The sequence below is a fragment of the Motacilla alba genome, chromosome 7 (genome assembly GCF_015832195.1).
Source record: "Motacilla alba alba isolate MOTALB_02 chromosome 7, Motacilla_alba_V1.0_pri, whole genome shotgun sequence".
Taxonomy (NCBI): Eukaryota; Metazoa; Chordata; class Aves; order Passeriformes; family Motacillidae; genus Motacilla; species Motacilla alba.
The window spans coordinates 8,019,641-8,037,540 of NC_052022.1; the positions used below are offsets into that span (position 1 = coordinate 8,019,641).

The window sequence follows — 17,900 nt, forward strand, 5'->3', positions numbered from 1 at the left end:
TCAAAGGATATTTGCATTTTTCCATAATTTTGGTGAAAGCAACAGTAGGAATTGAGACCACATTTTTAGAATAAAAATTACTTTAAAATAATTCTAAAATTATATATTTCATTTATTATGCCACTTCTTAATTTCTTCTATGCAAGACCATTTTTTTGTCCTGGACTTTCCATATGTTCTAGAACAAAAGGGCATTAGCTCTTTGGATATATAGAAAATATATATGTGTGCATACATGTTATCATGCAGTATAAACTTAGCACTGCCCCTGAAACTGGTGAAGTCGTGGTTTAATCTCTGAAGAGCAAAGTACAATATTTGCAGGGCAACTAAGAAAATATTCTTTATTTGCCTTTGTTCTGCTCATGAATAGCTGATATTATTTGTATTAATGGTTGTTAGTGAAAAAAACCATATTTCATGTGGAAATCTTAGTGAATGATCTTGTTGCAGACAGGTAAAAATGTTATAAAAGAGAAGTCTTATAAAATACAGATTAGGCCCTGCTACTTCAGCTGAGCTGACAATAGCTTACAAGTTCCCATACAAAGACATCTTGAAAATGAGAATTCATTAAAACAACAATCTATTCCTAGGGTGAAAAACAAGTACAACTGTATAAACAATACAATCTGTCCCATGAGAATAAGTATAAAAAGTATATAAACTAAATAAAAATATAAAAGTTTGATAAATATGCAAAATACCATGTACTGACCAATGAACTAAGTGTAAATGTAATGTCAACCAATAAGATCTAATAGTATTGATAATAACGCTGATCTAAACAGTGATAATAATGCTAATCTAATTTCTAATAATTCTCTAGAATATAACATATACAATAAAGATTGAGCTTTTCCCTGCTTGAAGAAAGTGTAGTTTTAGCTAACATTACAACACGATGTGACTGCAGGCAGCTGAGTTTGGCCCTGGCTAATGTACGGTAAGACAGGAGACAGAACAAATGGTCAGAGGCAAGCCCAGATGGAAAAGCATCTTGAAGCTTTTGAAGAATTAATTATGCAGCTAATTGGCTGGCAGTGTCACAGGAAGGGATGGGGCTGTGCAGAATGCTGAGGAATCAGCAGCGCTGGCGGGGCCTGTGCTGAGGGGCAGCCATCGGCTGTGCGCGCTGGGCCGGTCGGGCTGTGTGGGACACGGGGTGGCTGCCATTGGTTTCTGCAGCGGAAATGTCCTCACCTCTCTGCAGAGCCACGAGTGGAGTTCAGCTCTCTGTTCCATGGAGTGCTGGGCTCTGAGCTCGCTGTGCCGGCCACAGAGGGCTGAGCTGTGTCCCTGCCGCGGTGACGCAGGAGTGCAGCCCAGGCCGTGGGGCCATGGCTTCAGCGCTGCCATTAGCAGCTGCAGGAGTTCTGCGGCAGAGGCGCGGCCTGAATGCCTGGAGGTCTCCCTCTGGGCATAATCAGAAATTTCTTAGTCTTGTCAAAGCTCATATTTGCAGTGTGAAAGGTAAGGAAGATTGTCACGTTCTCTGGGGTATTTATTAAGTGGGAGTGTTGAAGTTGTTCCAGACTGGAGTATTTATTTATCTGTTATTGGTCCGAGATTCTGTGGAAGAATCTGATGATTTTCTCACACCACAGGTAAAACTCTCACCTGTACAGAAAGACACGAGTGCTTGTTGCGTGGATTTTTTTTCTAACCAAAGATTTATAGATGCAGATGACTTCTTTGTTTCCTTCCCAGCTGCATCTGCTCTGTAGCTTTAGAGTTTGGTTGGCACTTTCCTTGAACTAGGTGTTCCTGATGAATCCATGTAATGGCAAACAATACCTGCAGCCACACTCCACAATTTCTTTTCTTCCAGCCTCTTCAGGTCCTCAACCAGCCTCTGGGGGAAGAACCTTCTCATACCTTCCTAAACCTCCCCTGACACAACTTCAGGCCGTTCCCTTGGGTCCTGTCGCTGCACAGAACAGATCAATGTCTGCCCCTCCTCTTCCCTCTCAAGGAAGCTGTAGCTGCAGTGAGGTCTTCTCTCGGTCTCCTCTTCTCCAGGCTGAACAGAGCAGCTCTGCCTTTCTTCCACCTAAAAAACCTGGGCTTTAGAGTGACCTGCAGCAGCTCTGGGCAAGCTGCTGCTGCTGTCCAGCTGGAGCAGAACAGGCTCGTGCTGTCACTGAAACACTGCCTTGCAATCGCAGGAGGGGTTGAGTGTGGATGGGCCATGCTGGAGGCTTCAGTGGAGCACCAAAAGGGAAAAAGTGGAGTATCTTTCCGTAACTTAGCAGCTTTTCTCTGCCTGTCGTGTTTGAAATGATTAAAGACACACGGGGGGCCTCTCCAGCTACTGGCAGTAGGTTTGCTGTTCAGCTGGGGAGTGGATGTCTCTGTTTTCACAGCTGTCTGCCATCTGCAGCTGACTAGGACTGGGTGCTCTGCTCCAGACCTCAGCCTGAAAGCAAATCCTGTAATTGTGAAACATGTTGCAAACAGTAAATAAGTGTTTTGGAAGGAATTCATTTAGAAGAAGGTTTATGAAAAAATGGTTCAGAGGATGCCAGATGTGGAAGAATGCGATTAGTGCTGAGGATTAATGCTGAGGTAGAATACAACAGTGAGCATGGCCTCAAATTCTTCACAGTCAGTGGAAATAAATGTGATCATTACCAATAATTAATATCTCACTAATCCAAAACAGTCTTGCAGGTGTTTTTCATTAATTGGAAAATACTTAATAAAATAGTTAAAGAATTTCTGTGGGGTTTTTCTCCATGTGGTTTAAGACTTGATGTGCAAAATCTCTAAGAAACCACAAAGTTACATAATTTTGAAGGTAGTAGATTTTGACATCTATCCCCATTTACAGCAGTATTAGCTGAGGGTCTCAGCTAAAAATTGCTTTAAATGTTTTAAGAATACTCATGAAAGATGGATAGAAAAGAAGAGGTTAAAAAACGTGTAATAATAATTTCCACATAGAATAGCATGTCCTGGTTCCACTTTGTGCCTTTTTCAATTTACTTTCTTATCATTATACCTGAAAGCATTGAAAGCTTTTTGGCCACAAAGCTACTGATGTATTCTTGAGAATGCCTGTCTTGATACACAGTTAGCAACTCCTTTTTTAGCAGTTTGGGAAGATTCAGTAGTTACAGTCAACATTTTTGTACTTGTGATGTAGTAAATAGACCCAAGTGTATACTAAGAAAAGCCTTTTACTATTACTTGCTCCCATATACCTGAGTGGAGAGAGACTAGCAAGGGAAATCTTGGTTTATGTGACATTGCTCAAAACACAATATCCAAAGTGATGAATTATGTGAAGTCCCCTTCCTGGAAAGTTTTGGGCACATCTTTAGTTCTACTTGCTGAAATCAGGTAAGGCACATACGTTTGCAAGACTGTGCTCCAAGGATTTATTTGGTTTTGTTTGTTGTGATCAATTATTCTTATCCCAGGGTCATTATTTGTTATCTGCTTTGCAGTGCTAGAGAGTTTCAGTCTCTCTTACAGGAAAAGTAGCTGTCTGAGTTCTCTCCCAGCCACTTTCTTTCTCTGTCACTCAATTTTGAAAACCAAATTGTGGCTCATAAATTCAACTTCCAGGTATTCTTTCACTGCAGGTAATCAGCAGGAGCAGCTGCCTTTTAAAAAATAAAAATTTTCATCTAGTCTCTGTGATTTTGGAAAAAAAAGATTGGAAGTAAATTTTAGTGTAGCATAAAGCAGAATTGTAAGGAGGTTGTAAGGAGGTTTGTAAGCAATAGGTTTAGTTGACATAAATAACAAATACATAGCTAAATTATTTTATAAGCAATTAACCATGCCTTGGTTTTGCTGGTATTCATTTCTTTTACGTTGGAAATAAAAATGCATTTTTAGTGTGGAAACACACATTACAGGAAGTTCTTGTTGATGTTATTTCAAAAGCATCCAGCATTTGATACATCCAGCATTCTCCCGTGGTTGTTTTCTTTTGCTGTTGATGTTAAGTGATACATCAGCTTCCCAGAAATTCTTTGTACCAATATAAAGCTCTGTACACTTTGGGTTATTCAAACTGGTTCATCTATTTTGGCTTCAGATTTGAGCTCACTGCTGAGCTTTGAATTCTGGCCATGAAAGACTTACTTCCAAGTCACCCTCTGTTCCCAGTAAGGGTTAAAATCATTGCATTGCTCATGGTATGTAAAAAACCTCAACTTTATAGCTTTCTGCAGCAGAAATCATGAAGTGGCTACTGCTAAAAGTCATTAGTTTGGGGCCTCATAGGGAAATGTATTTCAGATGGTAATTTAGAAGCAAAGGGAACAGCAGTAATAGTGATAATAAAACTTTGCTCTTTGGTTAGTATTTTCCCATAAGTCGTGTGTTATGGAAGTACGAGAGAATGATAAATGACCAGGCTTTCTACATAGTCTTTGGTGGAATATATTTACTTCCTGTTACACTCCCTGAGACACTGTATATCATCATTGTACAGTGCTGAAATGGTGTAACAAAAACTTCCGAGGCATTTGGCTTCTTTAGTCCTGTCACTGATGCATTTTCTCAGTGTGAACTGAGGTGGTGCATAGTCTTGCTGTTGCTTTGATTTTGGTGTTAAGCTGTGGGGGTGCACACGTGGCCATTGCGATTTATTGCACTTTGTCATGGAACCTGGAGCTCAGCCTCACAAAAGGACTGAACTTGATACCCTTTGCAGGGAAAGAAGGGCAGACAAGGCTAATGAGTGGCAGTGAAGAAGGAAAAACGAGGATGAGGAGCCCAGACTTGAAAAATAAAGAGCATTTATGTAGTGCACTTGAAGTAAACATAGGTGTGTCAGTCAGAAGTCATCAGCAAGCTGAGAAAAGTTAACTGCAGGCTGCTATTTGTTTTTTGCTTCTCCAGTGTGTTCTCACACCATGATATAAAGCTGTAACGTATATTTATGATGTACGTACTGTGCTGTATGTCCTTCCAGAAGTGTGTCTCATTTCACAGTTAGAAAACCAGATGAAAATTTCTTTATTCATCCAGCTGTTATGAAACTTGTCTCCTGTATGATTTTGAAGAATGTGATCATATTTTTTAACATGAATAGGAATATTTCAACTGGAAAGACGATTTCAAAGGATTTGCTTGCCATAAGTATTAAAAGTTTGTTTAGTTTGTCCAATTTTATATTAAAATGGAATATGAAGACAATGTTTGTGGAAACTCATGCTGAATTATTCTGTAGACTGTTCTGAGCCTGAGGAAATTGCATATTCATTGCTGAACATTCATTTATATCTACCAAAATGTTGGTTTTCTCTCCATCTCTCTCACCTCATCCAGATTTATATATTTGAAAATAACATCTACTATCAGCCTGATGTAAAGAGCAGCTCATTGCGCCTGACATCCTCAGGAAAAGAAGGAATTATTTTTAATGGAATTACAGACTGGTTATATGAAGGTAAGCTGGACAAATATATCTGTTTATAAAAACAGATGCAAGGTCCTTGTACAGACCCAAGAGCACAAATCTGTTCATTTCAGAAAATGCTCAGGGTGGGTTTGCTCCTTTCCCTTCTCATTTTCCTGCAAGATTGCCTTTGTATCTGCTCATTCTTTGTGTTGGCTGCTGGTGTGCATATAGAAGTGTTTTCTGAGAAAAAAGAATTCATTTCAAACCAGAATGTAGCAAATGAACACTTGGTAGCCTGTAAAAGTGAGCAGGGAAAGGGCTCAGTTGGCTGCTTTTAGAGACAACAGTGATGATCCATTTAAAGTTAAAACACCCCAACAGAAAAGGGCACCCAGATTTGAGTGGGGGACAGCTCAGTCTGTCTTCTACAGCCAGTACCACAGAATGTTTCTCTCTGCACCCAAAATGCTTTTAACATAATGATAAATTTAAGGGAAAAATTTTTGAAAGGGAGCAGATTCTCTAGTTTAGTATAACAGCTTAAAATTATTACACATTTCAGCTTTCTATGGTACTCATGCATTCTATAGATAAATAGCTTGGTGTTAAATAGTCAGTTACCTGAGGTATAGAATTTCTTACGTGAAGAGGTTTTTTAGGAATGGTGTTAATGCAATACAGCATGGAACTTCACCTTAAAAATGGTCTATCCACACCTCTTGCCATTGCAGTAGTTATGAGCAAACAGCTCACTGTGGATTTTTTTTTCCAAATCTCTGCCCAAGTGAACTCTGAATTTAGAATGGTTATCTGCATCCTTCTGCCTGTATCTGTAGTTACCCACTTCCAAGACTTCCTTTGGTGTTTTGAAATCTTTTAATGTGGCAACATGTTTCAAACATTTTTTAAATGGAATATAATTTTTTATGCACTTTACAATCTTTAAATCTTACACAACAGAATGGAGATAGAAGAATTTAAGCAGATATAGCTCATTGAAGTTGATGCAGTATATCAAGTTTTTGCTAAAACAAAAAGAAGTTAATAAGAGTTAATAATAAGTTAATAAGTTGTTAAGAAGTTAATAAGAGTGACAGTTAATAAGAGTGACAGGAGAGGCAAAAGTTGTCTCATTTGGGACTAGAAAGTTTCTGAGGTGTTGTGGGAGATGATCCCAAAGCCGTCCTCATGAAGCATGTCCTGAAGCCTTCTTTTAGTGAAGAAGCTTTCTTTGCTCATTATTTTCCAAGTCTTTTAATCCCAAGCAGGATGTTGCATTTCCTGACTTGCAAAGAAGTCTCTGGATTCCCAGGCTGCAGGCAGGCAGTGAGCCATTCTCCACTCTGAGCACCATGGAAGTCAGGGTGAGAGGGAGTTCTGGCTGCACATGCTGGAGAACCCCAGTGTCTGTTGGCACAGGATCACACTGCTCCTTTCCCATTGACCTGGAGCACTGCTCCACTTTCAGCAGTTTTTTTAACAGCATCAGAAGCTGAGCAGGCTGAATATTTTCCAGGTGAAGTTCAGAGATTTTCAGTTGAATCGAGCACTCTTCCTCCTTTGACCTCATTTGTTTTCTTCTATCTTTTCATGAGATTCTTATTAGCATTTTACCTTACAAAGCATTTGGGAATAGCTTTTCTTTATGTGAATAACCTTGTCTAAATGCAAACAGTAATATTTTAAAGCAAACATAATCGTGGTTTTCTGCTATCTGATATTCAGCATTTGTTCTCTGCTCTTCTCCTGTGTAAAAGGTTTGAGTTATCCAGCCAGGGAGAGAAGCATGACCCAGAATATATGACTTTGAATGTAGGTCCCAGCTTCATTTCACCTAAACTTAGATAATTCAACCCATTAAGCTGCTTCAGAACCCTCAGAATCCAATTAGCAACTTGGAGAGTCTCTGTTGACCATTTAAGTAGTTTTGTTAGGTAGGCTCTCAAATTAGGTATGCAGTCAGGCCTTTTCCCCTAGTAGACTATTCTCAATTATTTTTCCAGCCAAATTCTTCAGCTTTAAATACAAAATCCTTACTAAGCAGGCCAGCATATCAAATACATAATGGAAATTCTAAGTGTTTTCACAAGTGGAAGCAGTAGACTTGTACAGGGAGAATTCAGAATTGCTCAGGAGCTGCTGGGATTCCATGAGTTTGGGTTCTGTGCCTGTGGTTGCTTCTGGTTTGTTTCTTTTGACTGTGATATACATGACAATAAATGTAAGAAAACATTGAGTGACATTCTTGGAGAATTGGATTAATTTAGAAAGCAAATAAAATTTGAATTAAAAAAAAAAAAGTTTGGTTCAGATTTTCAGAAAGTTTCACTCCAAAAGAACTGGACTTCCCAAAAATTAAAGCTGTCCACTAGACTGAGACAAGAAAATCATAATATTGCACTCCAAAATTGATTACATAAATATGACTGTGTGAAGATCTGCATGTTATCAGGTGCCACAAGTCAGAGAAATCAGATATACCGAAGTTCTACATTAAGAGGAGAAGGAGAAAAATTGGCAATCCCAAAAAATGCCTCAAACCCCGAAATTATTCAAAATTATTTAAAATTTAAGCAAACACATTTATTGGAATGCAACAGAATTAAGCATATGTCAGTAACAATCATCTTTCCCATTTAGATGGTTTATTGATGTTAGTGGAAGTATGCATTTGAGGAAAATGCTCCTTCAGTGTTCCTTGTTATCCAACCATTCAACCCAGGATGATGTGAAATTACTGAAATTACAACAGACACATTTCAAGTTGGCACAGGGAGAATAACTTGGTGCCAGCTGAACAAGCTGGACGCTGTGTGTGAGTTTTTTCATGGACCCTAAGGAAATCTGGTTTTGCAGAGGAACTTCTCCACTCCCACATTGCCCACTGGTGGTCTCCAGATGGGGAGAGACTGGCCTTCCTGACCATCAATGACTCTCTGGTGCCCAACATGGTTATTCCCAGGTTCACGGGAGGTCTGTATCCAAAGGGAAAGCAGTATCCATATCCTAAGGTAAGATGAGTGGGAATACACCCCCCACCTCCTCTTCTGTGGTCACTGATAATATTCAGCCATGTGAAAAGAGTGTTTCCAGACAGTAACAGAGGCTGGTTTTGTTCGTGATGCTTTTCAGGAAATGATTTTTTTTCCCAGTAGATTATAATACCTGAAAAGAAACTATCAGGTGAGGGGACAGGAGAGAAACTAATTTGAAGTAATTTCATCACTGATATTTGGCTTGGTAAAATCAATCCAGCACCTCAGAGAGAAGGGTAAAGTATTTGAAGGACTGTGTAGGAAAAAAATCCAGCCCCAGCTGCTCTGGAGTCAGACACACTGTGTGCAGAGCTCAGGGCAAGTTCCTTCACAGGTACAGAGATCTCAGTAGATTGTGCTGCTGTTCATAAATGTGACTGACTGGCATTGAATAAGATAAGCCACAGTAATATATTTTCATGGCTATCAAAAAGAGAAAAAAAATTTAGAATCGTCAGTGTTTTAGAAGATTTAGAGAAGCTTTTTTTGGATTTGTTTTGGAAAGTGAAAGAACAGCCCAGACAGGGGTAATGCCTGAAATCACTTCTCATTTTCTGGGGATTTTCTGGTGAGGTGCCTCCAGATCTGCTGTTTTCATCTTACAGCTGATCAGTTTATTCAGCCCTTGCACAGTTTTAAAGTGTCTGGATTCCTTTCTGACAGGTCCACCTATATGATACTCCTCAGGCATTTCAGGGGAAGTTTATTGAGAGCTTTAGAAAATATTCCTGTTACCTTGCTATTCATGCTACTAATTTTTGGTGATGAACCTTTATTCTTAAAAGCTGAACAGTTAGACTGTACCAGGTACTATGAAACAATAATATACATTATAAAAATAGAATATATTTGGCCTATGAAATAATACTCTGAAATAATGAAACAACAGTAATTTTAGGGGTAGTTTATATTATTTGCAAAATGCCTTAAATGACAGAGCAAAGAAAAAAGTAAGGAATATTTTTAAGTCAGCTCTGTAAATGAGAAAGGAGTAATATTATTTCATTAGCAATTCAGCATAAAAGTGATACACAATGTGACTTCAGTAATCTCATTAATGAAGAAACATTATCTTTATTTAATGTCTCCATTTAATACAAATTTAGTTCCTCGTTAAACATCATTAATTGGTAATGAAACTGGTGGTGTAGCAACAGAGATTACAAAAAAGATTTGGCCTTTATTATAGAGTGCAACCGTCAGAGAAAATTATAACTAGGATTAAAAAATAAAATTATACACACATGCTTTTGTGAGCACTGGGACATGCTTATCTGTGTCTGTGTACATGTCATACAGACAGACTGTATTCTTTAAAAGAAAAAGTTTTTAAATCTTTTTTTTTTTTCTAGCAGCATTAAAAACACAAATGCCACTTCCTTGTCCTCCATACCCCTCAGAAATGAGTGGATACAGCATTTGGATTTCATTTTGAGATAAGCCAAATTTCTAACAGGAATTTGTGGGTGTGTTTCAGTTTGTGAAGAGCCAAGGATACAACTTTGTCATATATGATATGAAAAAGAATCTGTGTAGAATCAGTGTTTTTTACCTTTTCCTTCCAGTATTAAACAGGGCTCAGCCCCACTGAGGAACACAGTCCATTTTTTGTATCCCAAGGGTGTTATATAGTGTAATTACTGTGACATGAAACTGAAATTTGGGGGTGGCATATCTAGGACTGTGATGTGGGACCAGTAGCACCTCCTTGCAGCCCTCCAGAGCCTCTCGTCTTCATCTCAGGAACATCCCTTAGCAACAAGCCATGTTACAGGAGAAGGATGATTCCCATCTCCCTGTAGATCCTCGAGATTTATCAGACTCTTCCCAGTGGGTATCTATCAAAATGCCATGTTATTCCCCTTTAGCCACAAGAAGCATTCTGTTTCCCTGGGAGCTGGCCTGCCAAAGCAGCTGGCTTCTGGTACAGGCCAGAAATGGAGTTTTTCAGCTCAGCAACCGAGGGAAGGAAGACTGAGGGAAAATGGTAAAGAAAAAGAGAGTTGGTAGAGGAAGAAGGCTATCCAAGACTGAGGTAGTGCAGGTAGGTAGTGAGGTAGTCCTTTTCAGAAGAAGGAACAACAGCATCTGAAAAGGGCTTACCTGAAGGCTGCGTTTACCTGCAGATTTAGGAACTGACTGTGTTTTGGTAGCTGACTTCACTGAACTGGGCAAAGCCACTTCTAGTGCTGGTCACTTGCTCTGCACAGGAAGGTGTTCCATCAGTAAAGGGTGGTGAAAGAATCACCCAATACTTCATATCTTTATCTGTGTGGTTCATATAGGTATGAAATTAATTTCTCAGATTTAAGATACTTGAGCTTTAATAACTTTTCATTATTATAAAGATACTGAATTATGTTAACAACTGAGTCTGCTTAGCTGTCACTGATTCCGTGCCTCTAAAACTCTTTTTTTTTTTCTTTTCCAAAGGCAGGTCAAACAAACCCCACAGTAAAGCTGTTTGTAGTTAATCTTTATGGACCAGCACATACCCTGGAACTGATGCCACCTGACAGCTTTAAGTCAAGGTATATAATTTCATGGTGAAATGTTTTATGGTAATTGTTCCCAAAACAATCAGGATGTTAACAGTGGCCACTTATTCACAACTGTTACAAACAATTCTAGGCTGGTGTAGCTCTCTTCTACATAAATTGAGGTCCTCTAATTTATTGCAGGAATAATTTAATAGTGAATTATGCCTTGCAATTATTAGTGTCAACTGGAATGCTTACTGATTGTGTTAGTAAGAGAAATTATTTTGAATGAGTTGAGCATTTTGAAGTATTTTCTTTCTATTGATGGGCCACTACTGAAAAACATAATGAAATCTGCTGCTGCTTGCTAACCCTTCATTAATTTAAACAGTGCTGTAAGATCTGAAAGAGTTTTTTTGCCATCAAGATCAGCATCTTCACTCTCCTTAATGACATTAAAGTTGAACGTTAAGTGTCAGAAAGAGCAAAGAAGTTAAGCTAGAAAGCAACGTGTAAGAAAAGATCCTCAAGGAAAAGATAATCCTGAAAATGATGTTCAGTTGTTAGGGTTTCACTTCAGGGTTTTCAGATTCATTCTGCCTCCTCAGCAGATGGAAAGTAATAGTAGACTCAGATATTGATGTTAGTATCTTAAAAGTTTCTTTTTCTTCTTGAAACTGAAGCCAAATCTCTGCAGCATCTTTGCCAGTTCTTGATAAATATATTATTGTTGTTCAATTGATGAAAATTCTGGCTTGCTAGTGCATGAGAAGACTGAGTAAATCTATTTAAATCTGGGGAAAAAAGTTAGTTTCTTCTTCATTTTAACTGTTCAGGTATAATTTCTGTGCTATAAAACTTTAAAAGATTGTATATTTGTTAGCCAGTTTTACTCTAAATTGTGAGTTTGACTCGGGATTTCAGTAACAGTCTTCACACTGGTCATCAACTCATATATGTCCATATATCAATATATATAGAGGTATGAAAAATGTGCTTTAAACAGGCTTTTCTAGAGTGAAAATCTTTGAAGTTTGTAATGATTGGGAGGGGTTTTTTTTTCCTAAAGTATTAGCTTTTTAGTAAAAGTAGCAGCTGCCTTTAGCAGTCAGCTTATTTCAGTGTGTTTCTAACCCTTTCCTTATGGAGTTATTAGTAAATAGGTCATGGGAGTCTTTCCGAATTAAATCAAACGGTTCATTATCACATATAGTTTAAAGGCTCTTTCAGGACAAAAACATTTTTAGAAATAGTTATAGGTTATTTATTAAACTATTTTTAGAAATAGTTATACAGGTCATAACCATCTGCTGTAAAAGTAACAAAAAGTAACATTCAGATTCTCAACTTGTCCCAAATTGTGTCTGGTGTAGGACCTTTGAAGACATAAAACTTTCCCTGATTTTTAGGGCATCCGGGAACTTGATGTAAGATTGAATGAATTCAATGAAAAATTCAATTAATTAATTCAATGAAAAATTCATTTTCTTCTTTTAGGAATCCTGTAAAGGTGCTTTGTAATATTTCCCAAGTCCCGTTCAGGCTATTCTGATGTAAAGACAGGGATAACACTTGTAAATTTTACTCCTGAAAGCTTCATTCTGTAGAAAAATTTACAATCTACTATGCACTATTAATGCCACAAAAAGCCTGACAATCTTCCTTCAGATATGTGGTTGTATTTCATGCAATTACTGTTTCCCCCTTGGTGCTCCCATTTCATGTGTACAGTTATGTTTTCTTCAGTGAAAAACACCTTTAATATTTTGCTTCAGTCCTTTGTCCAGAATGCAATTAGTTTTTCCTCTTGGAATTGGGGTTATGAGGAAGCTGGAGGTGTGTACAATAGAGCCTGAGAAGCTTGGGGACACGAACTGGTTGCTCTCCTGCTTGTGTCACCTGGTGTCATGGTAGATCTTGTTTTACTTGTGCATACATTTTTTGCTTTTCAGTAAGATTAAACATCTGTTAAAGAAAAAAAAAGGTAAATATTAGACTCAGAACACACTTGAAGTCCCCATTTCTATTTATCATTCTGGTATCTAGATGTGAAAATGCCTGTTTTACTAGAAGTCAAATATGAAAGCCAAAGGAATCTGCAAGCTGGATTGCTCAGGTCTGTTCTGCAAACACAGCACCAGGCTGGGTGAAGCTGCAGTGCACCCATGTCTCCTGCCTCTCCTGTGTGCAGCTTTGCTGCTGGTGCTGCTCAGCATTTCTGACCTAGCAAGGAGCCTTTTGAATGTATAATTAAAAGTCTGTTGTCCAAGAGTAATGAGATCTCTATCAGTAATAGATTAAAAGCCAAATTATATTCCAGCTAAGCCCCTTGTTTGAAAGGGGGTCTGAGTTTTTTCCAGACAAGCTGAGTCCACTGTTGCACATAACTCAGCTGGACTGTGAGAGCTGCCAGCAGGGGAGAAGGATGGGGATGACAGGGTGTAACAGGTCTTCTCTTAACATCCCCAGCCTGACAGCCCATCAGGATCTTGGGAGGAGGGAGGCAAATCCTCCATACCACCAGCACAAGAGAAGCCCCATGTGCTCAGCCAGGGGTGTTGAGGGACAGACAATTTAGCTGATATAATGAGCTGCTTGTTAAAACAGAAACAGGAACACACTGATAGTGAGAGGGACCTCCCTTTTCTCCAGAAGTCCTGTTACAAAATATTTGTTACTTTATAATATTTTCAAGTGGGCTGCAGCTGAACTCTAATATTATAGAACTCCTTTTTATCTTTGACAATAGGACTGGATTATTTTGCAAAAATGTGTGTCATCTGAAGGTATTTGTTGTAGGAAAATACTGGCTTCTGTTGGAATTCAGTGCTTGTTTCTAAGCTGGCTGGAAAGTACACAGTTCATGTGTATTTGCAAGCGTATGTCTCACAGTTGGTAAAGTTTGTGTATATATGCAAAAATTTCCCAGGGGAACATCACACTGAAGGACTGAGCCGTCCCACTTGTAGGAACACAGATGCTGGACATTTGGGGTTATTTTCTCCATCCTTTAGTACTGGCACTGCCATGCAGTACAAATTTAGCATTTGAATGAACTGTATATATGGAGTTTTTTTTCTAAAGTCTAATCTGAAATATCAATGATCTCAACATTGTGTTTTCAAATGTTTTACTTAGGGAATATTATATCACCATGGTGAAATGGATAAGCAACACCAAGGCTGTAGTGAGATGGTTAAACAGAGCTCAGAATATCTCCATCCTTACAGTTTGTGAAACCACAACTGGAGCTTGTACCAGGGTAAGTTGTTTGGTTTTTGTGGGGTTTTTTCCCCAAGGTTTCTTTTCAAGGTTTCTTCTGCATTTTGTTTTCATATTCAGAAAAAGATATTTGGAAATCAGTTTGCAGATGCAGTAGTTGCAAGCTGAATATAATTAGTCAACAGGGAGGAAATGGATGTGAGAAAATTCCAAGTGTGGTGAAATGAGTTCATGCAGTTAGCAACTTTGAGTGACATTTTCAGAATTACGAAGCTTTGTTCACTCATTAGCTTCATTGGAAGCTGCAGTTGCTGAACATCATGTACTTGGGGTATGGCTAGAGCAGTGACAAGCTTGTCCTCTGACAGATATTTTCAGCTGACTGGTTTCTCCTTCCTGCAGAGTTTCATTTTAGATCTTTCTGTCTCTCACAGCTTCCATACACTTAAGGAAAAGGTGTAAAATTCCTATAACTCCTTCAAATTTGATCTCAGAATTGAATAACTAGAAAAAAAAATTGAAAGGCAACAGGAATATTTCATTTTTGAATGTAAGCCAAACTGAAATACATTTTTTCTCTTTGAATCCAGACACATCCCACCCCTGGACCCAGACTTTGACTTCTGACACTCCTGCATTACATCTCCCCATTTTCACAGTCAATCTTGCATCTTGAATGCATTTGGCTGCTTTCCCATTCTGAGTCACAATCTCTTCCCAGAACCAGCTAAAAGTATAAATATTTTCTGTACATGCTGATATCAGTACCAACAGATGCTCCAAAGCAGGGGGTATAATTTGGCAGTTTAAATGGTTATGAGTGATTAATGTTGGCCTCTGAGTCAAAAGGCTCCCATCAGTGTCTGCTGCTGAAGTCAGTCATATTGAAGTGTCAGAGATTATTTCCAAGCTCGTCTTCTTCTTTTGCTGCCTACTACAGGGTGTTTTTCCTCACTCAGAAACTGTGAATAAATCCCCAAAGTATGGATTAAGATTGTGACCACGGAGATTTGGTTCCTGTGAGCCTTTTGTCTTTTTATTAAGAAAGTTGCTCCTGAACCACTGCAGCTGCTTCTAAAAGGGAAACCTTTATGTGCTCCAAGGTCAATTGGACTTGTTGGAAGTAGGTATCCAGGGAGCTGTAATCCAGGACGTAATGTAAGAGAGACAGACTGAGAAGTCCCAGTCCAGAATACTTACAGTGCAGCAAAGGACATTTTTAGAGGGGTGAGGAAGGACAGTGATGCACAGCCCACGCCTGGCTCCTCCTGGAAGGTTCCTACACTGCACCCTCTGGGACAAGGTGGTGCTCTTGAACTCATCAATGGATAAGGAAAGACTAAATATGTGAGAATTTAGCATTGTATCACACCATTTGATTTCAGCTGTAAACCTTTTTTTGTTTTTTCTCTCTAGGATGTTGCACACATCCTCAGTTTCAAAAAGGAATCTATAAAACCAGCTGCTGCAATAGCTACAGATTTTCAAATGTCAAGATTCTTCTATAGCTAAAAAATTTTCATTACTTCACTGTGACTATGACAATTTGCAGCAGTTGATGTGTATTATTTTTTTTCTGACAATGTGTGCATGATATTTGGTTGTTTTGTTGGCTTTTTTTTTCGAATGGCATGATGTGAAATATGAGTATGAACAATAAAACTCAATAATTTGTTTTTATTTTTTTTTTCTCATCACTAATGCCACACTACAAGCCATTAAAGCACGGGATTGTGATTTGAAAAGGTCTCACAATTTGAGCTTGATTCTGGCTGTTTGCCCAGTGTTGATGAAGGACCTAAAATATCCAGTTGTCAGATGATGCCTAGAGGTAAAAAAACAAATAGAGCTGCCTATGAAAAGCTTCTTGATAGCTAATCAGAAAGGACTGAAATGGCATTCTTAGTTTCCCTGTGGTATTCAACCAAAAACTCTGAATAAAGCAGCTGAGTTTGTAATTAAATTATCATTTGTTTCAATGCAAGTGCCAGCAAAGAGATGAGGAGATTGTAACGCACTAGAAGAAAGAAAAAAATTAAATTTCTAGAGACCTTTTGCTGAATGTGGGAAATATTTTTTTATCTATAGCTATTCCATAAAAGCAATTTTCCCCTATTTTTTTTCTTTTAGAAATATGAAATGCAGTCAGATCTCTGGCTTCCTAAACAGGTACAGTATAAATGCTATTTTTGGGTGCATAATGCGTAATTGCTTCATTGTCATTTTTATTTAACTGTGTGTTATTTTATAAGCTAATAAAATCCTGAGACACCTGTGAGGGTTTGGGAGGCAATATTCCCTTCAGTTTCTGGTCTGTCTGGATTCAGTTCAGTAAGCATTTAGATGAACAGCTGATTAACTACCCAAGTCTGGGATGGTGGAAGACAGACCAGATAAATTTCATTCCAGGCATGTCCTACTTACTGTGATTTGTTTCTGATTTAAAAATGATCTCACCAAATTAAAGCAGGAGTTCAAAGATTAGAGGTCATATGGGCTATAATTGGAATGAGAAAGTAAAATATTTCTGAATTCCTACCCAGAACAATATGTTTAACTAATATGTCAGCCAATTATTCCACTTTCATAGCTTCAGAAGAACTGTCCAATAACAAAGGATGAAACATATTCCATTTAAACTACATTTCAGGCTTCATTTTGCAATGTGCAAATGAGAAATCATTTTAGCAAAAAAAATCATATGTTTTTATAGCAAGCCATTTCCTTTAATACTTCTGTGCAAAGCTAGACGTGGAGAGATGGTATCACATCAGGCTACAGTTTGTGGTAAAACCCTGATTCAGAATATCACTTCAATGTGCTGATTTTTTCCATACAACTTTATCAAAATCAGTGGATATTAAACATGTACACAGTGAGTCCAAACCATTGAAACTTTTGTTCTCCTCCTCAGCAGTAGGAGTTATCTCTGTCATTATTTGTATGTCCTGGAATGTCCCCCTGCATTAGGAATGAGAGTACCAGAGGTAATTAGCAGAGATTATTGTGAGGGAGAGTTCTGCAAGGGCTGTAACCCACCCTTTAGGATAGGATTGCACATGGCATGAAGTATATTCAGCTTTAGCCACCACGTTTTTGTTAAACTTAGCAGAATATACTTAAAACCTAAGAATGTTTTCTCCAACTTACTTCTGAGCACAGCAAAACCAAGGAGACAAAAAAATGGAGGCTGATCTTCTGTTCAGAAGTGTAATGAGGAGTGTGCCAGGCTAACACAATGTTGCTCTTACAGAATGAAGAGCCCGTTTTCTCCAAGGACGGCAGTAAGTTCTTCATGACTGTGCCAGTGAAGCAGGGTGGCCGTGGCGAGTTCCACCACATAGCCATGTTCATTGTGCAGGTAATGCTCTGGTCAGGCTGCTTATGATATCCTACTGGTTATTTGGGATTTTCCTGTGGCCCAGCCAAAGGCCTGACATTCAGTTTAATCAGAACACTTGTGTCATGGTCATTTGTCCTGTCCAGCTTGTCTCTCGGTGCAGTGGGCTGTATTTATAACTTCTTCCAGAATAAATGCTAATTTTACCTTCTCTAAATACACTATACATGCATATTTTTAAATAACAAATAATTTAAAATGTCTATTCAGAATCTGCACTTACAAAACAGTAAAGGGAGGCAATGCCCAAACTTAAAACTTGTGTGAAAGTTAGGACAATTTTATTACCCTTTGCAACATTTTTCAGTGGCTTCCATTTCCCAGGGTCATTACTTTTTCCAGAGAAGAATCTGAAAGAAGATAAATTTGCAGTGTGACTTCGAAGGTCACCAGTATGAAGT

General features: G+C 38.4%; 1 protein-coding gene across 3 annotated transcripts in view; it reads left to right on the top strand.

The window, feature by feature from the left end:
- The window catches only part of DPP10 (dipeptidyl peptidase like 10), a 431,963-nt gene that overhangs the window by 384,464 nt on the left and 29,599 nt on the right, over positions 1–17,900 (top strand). For all 3 annotated transcript variants that reach the window (XM_038143005.1, XM_038143003.1, XM_038143006.1), the window contains exons 8-13: positions 5,290–5,410; positions 8,219–8,373; positions 10,831–10,928; positions 14,016–14,139; positions 16,230–16,268; positions 17,353–17,460. In XM_038143005.1, the coding sequence (XP_037998933.1) occupies positions 5,290–5,410; positions 8,219–8,373; positions 10,831–10,928; positions 14,016–14,139; positions 16,230–16,268; positions 17,353–17,460 (645 nt within the window). The remainder of the gene's footprint in view (positions 1–5,289; positions 5,411–8,218; positions 8,374–10,830; positions 10,929–14,015; positions 14,140–16,229; positions 16,269–17,352; positions 17,461–17,900) is intronic.